Consider the following 9018-nt stretch of genomic DNA (forward strand, 5'->3'; position numbering starts at 1 on the left):
TTACAACTGACCAAATAGTCAGTGGTCACTCAAAGGATTAGACTGTAAATTCAAGCATGTATGTATGTGTGTGTGACATTAAAGATAGTTATAATGTTATTAAAGATTTATATTTCAAATTGAATTCAAAAGTATCATGATTTCCACAAAAATATTGAGCAGCAAAAACTGTTTTCAACACTGATAATAATAACAACAACAAAAAATCAGCAAATTAGAATGATTTCTGCAGGATCATGTAATGGCTTCTGAAAATGTAGCTTTACCCTCACAGGAATAATTTATATATCAAAATAGAAGACATTAATTTTAAATTGTAATAATATTTCACAATATTCCTGTTTTTAATATAGCCTATTTTTGATTAAACAAATGCGGCCTCTAAGAGACATCTTTCAAGAATATTAAACAATTTCACCAACCCTAAACTTTTGAATGTTAGTGTACAGGTAGATTTTAAGGGTCAAATTATTTTCTCAATACTGGGCAGTTTTCATAAATCTAGTTTGAGTGACAAATGGAGCTCAAACATAGTTCAGGCAGACCACGGCGTGACAGCCAGCATTGTATAAGATTTTTATTAATCAGAATATGAATTAATCAAGTATAATCAATGTGAATATAGCCATGTTTGTAATATACTATTATGATCATGTGTTTCTTGTATGTAGTGATGCCTGCAGGAGAGTGTAATATGCGTAGTCAAGTTATTCTACTATTATGATCATATGTTTCCTATGTGTATGGAGGACTGCAGGGGAGTACAATGTGTACATTGTATGGAGTAGAAGGACTGTGTATGAAATGTGTTAAACACATCTTGAGGAAAAACTATATAACAAGTGTGCAGACAGATTCGACGGATTCTCTGCAGAGTTTCTCGGATTCATTGTCTCTGACAATAAAGTCTATCTTCTGGCATCAAAACATCAAGACTTCTAGAGGGATTTCTCACAGAAGCGGCAGAAGTCACCACAGCATCAGCTGACACTCAGCTGATTGTAACTCCTCCCACAACAATTAAATAAGATATTTAAGTTCTTCCGTACTCACACTTGCCTTAGTCTGTCACGCAGAAAATGTGTGTTTTGTGTGACAGTTTGGTCACACAGAAAGGTGCTAAAACAGCTTGAGTTCCACCATTCGTAAAATCAGCTTTCGGTTTCGTTAATCAGAAAATGTGTTAAATCAGCCTTCGGTTCTGTCACACAGACAAACATTAAGTCAGATTTCAGTCACTGCATAGTCTGTTGCACAGACACTTCGCTTCGATCGTTATTGCCAATAACATATTGCCATATATATACAGTGGGTACGGAAAGTATTCAGACCCCCTTAAATTTTTCACTCTTTATTATATTGCAGCCATTTGCTAAAATCATTTAAGTTAATTTTTTTTCCTCATTAATGTACACACAGCACCCCATATTGACAGAAAAACACAGAATTGTTGACATTTTTGCAGATTTATTAAAAAAGAAAAACTGAAATATCACATGGTCCTAAGTATTCAGACCCTTTGCTCAGTATTTAGTAGAAGCACCCTTTTGATCGAATACAGCCATGAGTCTTTTTGGGAAAGACCCAACAAGTGTGGCTTCACAACAATTCTGTGACTGTTCTTGAATGGCCCAGCCAGAGCCCTGACTTAAACCCAATTGAGCATCTCTGGAGAGACCTAAAAATGGCTGTCCACCAACGTTTACCATCCAACCTGACAGAACTGGAGAGGATCTGCAAGGAGGAATGGCAGAGGATCCCCAAATCCAGGTGTGAAAAACTTGTTGCATCTTTCCCAAAAAGACTCATGGCTGTATTAGATCAAAAGGGTGCTTCTACTAAATACTGAGGAAAGGGTCTGAATACTTAGGACCATGTGATATTTCAGTTTTTCTTTTTTAATAAATCTGCAAAAATGTCAACAATTCTGTGTTTTTCTGTCAATATGGGGTGCTGTGTGTACATTAATGAGGAAAAAAAATTAACTTAAATGATTTTAGCAAATGGCTGCAATATAACAAAGAGTGAAAAATTTAAGGGGGTCTGAATACTTTCCGTACCCACTGTATATATACATATATAGATAGATAGATCATTAAAGCTGCTAATGATATTTGCAGTGCAATATTTGATGGGAGGGGTAAACATTTTTGGTTATTTTCGTCAATTAATGGCTCGTTAGCTCTAGCATTCTGTCCACTTCAAATCAGACACAGAGATGAAAAAGTGCGGTAAGACCACATTTATTTGAATGAATTATAGCATTTATTTGATTTAATTATCAATCGATCGAGAGAGAGAGAGAGAGAGAGAGAGAGAGAGAGAGAGATGAAGTAAAGTAAAAGAAAATAAAATAAATAAAAGGAACAAGCCCTTTAATGTCCTGCCCAAGCTTCAGTCTCAATATTAATCATAGTTCCCCTACAGGATATTTCAGTAAAGCTTTAATACAATCCTGCAAATCACAACAAAACTGTTTGGTTTCTGTAGGTTTGTTTCAATGCATGCACTTATAAATTCATGAAATAATATTTTCTAATTGCTAAAATTCCACTATAGAATATTTTATAGGTAAGGGATAATCAATGGCTAGCCATGCATTAAAGGATTTTAATGCATGACGTGGAGGTAAAGAACCACCCGATGCGAAGCGGAGGTGCATTAAAATCCTTTAATGCATGGCTAGCCGTTGATTATCCCGCTTATTCCATGGTCATTTGCCAAGTTATAGACAAGTTAAAATTTGCATTGCTCTTTGTAGCACAATATTTGGCCAATGGGTAAAAATGACATTTATTTTCGACAGTTACGGTTTGTTAGCGCTAGCATTCTGGCAGCTTCAAATCAGACACAGAGATGAAATAGTGCGGAAAGACCACATTTATTTGAATGAATTATAGTATGTATTTCATTTAATTATCAATCGATCGAGAGAGAGAGAGAGAGAGAGAGAGAGAGAGATGACAGTTGTGTGTGAGTTACCTGCGTCTGCATGTCTCTCTCTACAAACAATGAAGTTTAGTTACTTCAAAAACAGTCATTTTACCACCTCGCTGCTGAGGAATGTAATGTAGCGATACTGTAGCGATGTGTCCAGTATATGGGCTATTTTATTAATAAAAGTCTCGGGGCAGCGTTGACAAGTTTCTGTGCTCCTGAATGTTTCTATATGTGCACAGTGCAGTCTGCGATCTCCAACCTCTCTCTCTCTCTCTCTCTGTGTGTGTGTGTGTGTGTTTGTGAGTGATGTGTGTGTGTGTTTATGTACATCAGTTAAAGCAGCGCATTAATATAGAACAGTGATTAAACTGACTTGGAACTACCTGTGCATTAAACGATTTTAATACATACTTGCCAGCCAATCAGAATCCAGTATTCATATATATATATATGTAATCCATGTCCTTAGTCTGCTTGTCTTCAGCAAACTGTTTGCGGGCTTTCTTGTGCATCATCTTTAGAAGAGGCTTCCTTCTGGGATGACAGCCATGCAGATCATTTTGATGCGCTGTGTGGAGTATGGTCTGAGCACTGACAGGCTGACCCCCCACCCCTTCAACCTCTGCAGCAATGCTGGCAGCACTCATACGTCTATTTCCCAAACACAACCTCTGGATATGACGCTGAGCACGTGCACTCAACTTCTTTGGTCGACCATGGCAAGGCCTGTTCTGAGTGGAACCTGTCCTGTTAAACCGCTGTATGGTCTTGGCCACCATGCTGCAGCTCAGTTTCAGTGTCTTGGCAAACTTCTTATAGCCTACGCCATCTTTATGTAGAGCAACAATTCTTTATTTCAGATCCTCAGGGAGTTCTTTGCCATGAGGTGCCATGTTAAACTTCCAGTGACCAGTATGAGAGAGTGAGAGCAATAACACCAAATTTAACACACCTGCTCCCCATTCACACCTGAGACCTTGTAACACTAATGAGTCACATGGCACCGGGGAGAGAAAATGGCTAATTGGGCCCAATTTGGACATTTTCACTTAGGGGTGTACTCACTTTTGTGGCCAGCGGTTTAGACTTTAATGGCTGTGTGTTGAGTTATTTTGAGGGGACAGCAAATTTACACTGTTATACAAGCTGTACACACACAACTTTAAATTGTAGCAAAGTGTCATTTCTTCAGTGTTGTCACATGAAAAGATATAATAAAATATTTACAAAAATGTGAGGGGTGTACTCACTTCTGTGAGATACTGTATATATATAAGAGGTTGCTTTAACAGAATATTTTCCATCATTGACAGATTTTTTTTAGCAGTGACGGAAAAATCTAAAGGCCATCCATATGCGATCTATTGTAGTTTGTAACTGTAACTCCCACTCCTGTCCAGGTGATGGCGATTGCCCTTATTAATTACCAATTATCTTGTATTGTCTCGTCTTTGTCACCGTTGCATACAGTTGCAAAAATGTCACAGCAGCTGAGTTGTGATATTGTTAATAAAGGTGAAAAAAGAAGAAGTGATGCAGTGGACGATGAAGGACAAACAGACAAAATTCAGGAGGGAGGGAGTACCGGGTTCAGTGGGAGCAGGAGTTACGTGGCTGAGGAGGGAAGGCGGCAAAATGTTCTGCGACATCTGTAGAAAAGCTAACATGAGTAATGGATTTGTCCGAGGGTACACAACGATGCAGAAATCAGTCACATTGAAGCTTTACGAGTGGTCAACCAGAGCGTGGCAATGGTCAAGCATGTCGAAAAATCACAGGCTGCCTGTAACGAGGCATTAAAAACACAGTTTAAGGTTGTGTTGAATATGGCAAATACAAACACCCACAGCCACCTACATCCTAACCTAATACACCTCTAACAGTCTGCTAGGTGTCCAAACCTGAACAGTGCACACACATACACCCACCACGACACTGTCAGTTAGATGGAGGAGGCTATAGCAATGACTATAACTAGAACTGTTGATGATCGCATCGCCAACAGCAGATACATCGGGATAATAGTTGATGAAACTACTAATATCACGATTGAGAAAATGCTGATTACCTGACACTTCCACAGAGAGGGGACCCTGCAACTGTGTTCATTAGAATCCATGTAATACTCTCTGCCACTGCAGAATGTATCACCACAAAAATAAAAGATATGTTGTCAGGTCGTGGTGTAGCTCTAGATCGGGTAGTTGGATTGGGAAGTGATGGAGTGAATGTAATGGTGGGTCGAAAGGCCAGAGTTGTACAGGATCTTCGTCAGAATGACTGTCTACATACTACAAGAATTCCCCCATTCGAACAAACCGATTAAACGAAACGAAATGGAGGCACATGACCTGTTGAGTCTAAAAACAACCATCGGCTGCACGCTGGGTGTCATTGGAGAGGGCAGTTAAGGGCGTACATGCCAACTGAGTTTCTCTGTTATTGGAGTTGGAGGAGGAGGAAAACTCGAGAAACTGCCCGATAGCTAAGGGTATTAGAAAGCACATTCAAACATACACATACACATACACATTCCCTGCCCTAATTCACTTGTTGTCTGATGTCTTGGCCATTGTGAACCGCATGAATCTCACATTCCAAAAACCTGTTGTTAACGTGACTCTTGCTAGCCTTGAGGACTTGATGAATGGGCCAGGTAACGCGGAGCCAGAATTCAACAAGGCATTGCAAGATGGCAAGTTCTGTGGCATTACGCTGACGCAGACAGATGCGCAGAACTTTTCGGTTCTGCGTGCAGAGTACATAGCAGAGCTCACCAAATCTATCAGAAAAAGATTCCCTTTGGAGCATGTGGGTCTCATCGCTGACCTCGACACTGTACTCAATGCATCTCGCTATCCGGGCACTGACAGCGCGTTGAAGAGCTATGCGCTGGATGCTTTGGAGCGCGTTTGTGACCACTATGGAACGCAGAGGGGTTCAGAAGGAGCGTGTGCTGCAGGATTTCCTCCCGGTGAAACGAGTGCTTGCAGGATCGGGAAATCCCACGTTCAGAGAGTCGTGCAAACTTCTGATCACTTCCCTGGGAGAAATGTTTCCTGACTACAAAACTCTGGCTGAAGTGGCGCTAGTAATTCTGGTCTCCAGTGTGACAGCATAACGCGGTTTCAGCCTCCTGAACAAAATTAACGAGAAGTCATCTTTCCGAGGCAAAGACACAGAATTTAATGAATTGCCTCTGCATCAGTCTCCCTTGATGATCGTCGATGCGGACCAGGAGGAAGATTTGAGTTCAGGCAGATAGGCCTACAGAACATCGACTGAATTTAGTTAATTTTTTAAGTTACGTTCTTATTGTAGGCAGAATTATATTTTGTAATATATTGCATTGTTTATATATGCCTGTTTTTAGGCATGCTCTGTACAATGTGACATATATATGTATGGGGCATGTTGTCACACAATGCTAAATTAACTGTACATTTTTCTTGGGTGATTCAGTAGTTTTTTTGTTTCGTTTTTTTGCAGCCAAATGTATGTGTCTATACAGAAATTGACTTTATTGAAAAATAAACTTACCCTGAGTAAAAAAGTGTGACACTTGACTTGAGTCGATAAAAACTAATGCACTTTCTGTGAGCTGTAAAATTAATTCACCTCTCTGTAAACATTTTTATCTTCAGAAAACCTCATAGTCATTGGTATTTAGGCATGACGGACATTTCCAAACGGCAGCACTCACTGTATCAGAAATGTTGAGCTGGGGTTGACCCAGCGGTCTTTGAAGGTTCTGGTCCTGTCCTGGGTTCTTCTGCTGAGAACTGAGAACCGGAGGCCTCTGCTGTTGAGCCGGGCCTGTTATATCTACAGAACGCCCATTCGCTGGTAAACGAGGTCCTTGTGAAATTCCCTACAAATGGAAAGCATTTTATTATTATAACTCCCATTTAAATGGCACATCAATAAATGTCACATTAGCCACTGCATTACATCCTGCAGTGATTGAACGGTTAGTCCACTAGAGGGCAAGCTTTGTTTACAGTCAATCTGATGTTACACAGTCCCTGTTCACATGTGACTTCCTGTGCGGGGTGATAGGGATTTTCCATAGCCTTTCCCACACTGTTCTATCACTTAGAGAAAACACATCCACGGCTATGTCCATAATGGGGACATAATGGTACCTAAGGGAGAACAAATTAGTCTGAAATTCTCAAAACATCCTGTCATTTTAATATGCTTACAGTGACACATGCACTGTAAATAAATGCTCGTTCTAATATTATTTAGAAAGCACTGTCTTACAGACTGTTGTTTAAACACAGTAGCACAGGTTTACTGTAAGACTGATAGTCGCGCTCAAGCCCTGCTTTACTCTTATGAGACCGATCCTATGGAGCGCAACCCAATTGCTGCCAGCAAAGGACCGATTTATTCAGCCGTAGGGCAGAGGCATGCAATAACAGATCATCTCATAAGCCTATTTATCCCATTTTTTTGCACTTTCCTGAAATGCACTCTTATACAGGCTGTCATATTTCATGTTAGTTGCTCTTTTAAAGCACTGATTACATGGTTGTATGCTGCTATTTTAGCCATAAAGAACTTAAATTGCATGACAGCCGAGCACATTTATCATCAGTTATGAAAAGAGACACAGTTATCCTTTTCAAGGTAGTCACGTACTAATGTTTCATGTTAAATCAAAGTAATACTGTTTGTATGTGCTTTATAGCAGGGCCTGAACAGAGTGAGAGAATGTTCTGAAGACAATTTAAAACGTTTGTGAAAGTTCCGCCATCACAACGCAGTCAATTACACCTGCAACAAATACATTTGCAGAAATCACAAAGTTTGTGCTCAAAATGAGCCTTAAATGGAAAATAAAAGGCCTAATTAGAGATAGTAAAGATTACTATACAGTATATTTAATTACAATAATATTACAGTTTGTGAAAATTAATATATACAATTAGATGATGTTAAAATATATATTTTAAAATACAGTAATATGTATTATTATATATTCTCATATTTATTTACATTTTTATGAAGTCGTAATTTTGTTATACTACTGTTTTGTTTTGTTTGGTTTGCTTTTTGCAGTCGTTACTATTTACTACTTTTCATAGTGTTATTTTTGGTCAATTAAAACCAGATATTATTAATTATTAATGATAATAATAGTTTATGGAACTCGGAACACTTAAAAACAAACAAACAAAAAAACATACAAAAATATATTATTCCTATTTTTAAATCCATAGATAATAACTGAAATTTAAATTATATTTTGACCACTCAACTAGGAAATGTGCCCAGTTTCCATTTCAGAAATCTGGTCACCTTCAAAAGTGCTTTTTCAAAGTTAAGTGATATATTTAAAAATGAGTAGTTATTTAAATACACATTAGCTTATATACAGTGGGTACGGAAAGTATTCAGACCCTCTTAAATTTTTCACTCTTTGTTATATTGCAGCCATTTGCTAAAATCATTTAAGTTAATTTTTTTTCCTCATTAATGTACACACAGCACCCCATATTGACAGAAAAACACAGAATTGTTGACATTTTTGCAGATTTATTAAAAAAGAAAAACTGAAATATCACATGGTCCTAAGTATTCAGACCCTTTGCTGTGACACTCATATATTTAACTCAGGTGCTGTCCATTTCTTCTGATCATCCTTGAGATGGTTCTACACCTTCATTTGAGTCCAGCTGTGTTTGATTATACTGATTGGACTTGATTAGGAAAGCCATACACCTGTCTATATAAGACCTTACAGCTCACAGTGCATGTCAGAGCAAATGAGAATCATGAGGTCAAAGGAACTGCCTGAAGAGCTCAGAGACAGAATTGTGGCAAGGCACAGATCTGGCCAAGGTTACAAAAAAAATTTCTGCTGCACTTAAGGTTCCCAAAAGCACACTAGCCTCCATTTCTCAAATGGAAGATGTTTGGGACGACCAGAACCCTTCCTAGAGCTGGCCATCCGGCCAAACTGAGCTATCGGGGGAGAAAAGCCTTGGTGAGAGAGGTAAAGAAGAACCCAAAGATCACCGTGGCTGAGCTCCAGAGATGCAGTCGGGAGATGGGAGAAAGTTGTACAAA

At 38.8% G+C, this 9018-nt stretch overlaps 1 protein-coding gene across 4 annotated transcripts in view; it reads right to left on the reverse strand.

The window, feature by feature from the left end:
* maml2 (mastermind like transcriptional coactivator 2) overlaps positions 1-9018 on the reverse strand; it is a 99946-nt gene that overhangs the window by 2929 nt on the left and 87999 nt on the right. For all 4 annotated transcript variants that reach the window (XM_016289936.1, XM_016289937.1, XM_016289934.1 and 1 more), the window contains exon 4: positions 6644-6811. In XM_016289936.1, the coding sequence (XP_016145422.1) occupies positions 6644-6811 (168 nt within the window). The remainder of the gene's footprint in view (positions 1-6643; positions 6812-9018) is intronic.

This window comes from Sinocyclocheilus grahami, unplaced genomic scaffold (genome assembly GCF_001515645.1).
Source record: "Sinocyclocheilus grahami isolate Dianchi unplaced genomic scaffold, SAMN03320097.WGS_v1.1 scaffold253.1, whole genome shotgun sequence".
In the NCBI taxonomy this organism is placed as follows: Eukaryota; Metazoa; Chordata; class Actinopteri; order Cypriniformes; family Cyprinidae; genus Sinocyclocheilus; species Sinocyclocheilus grahami.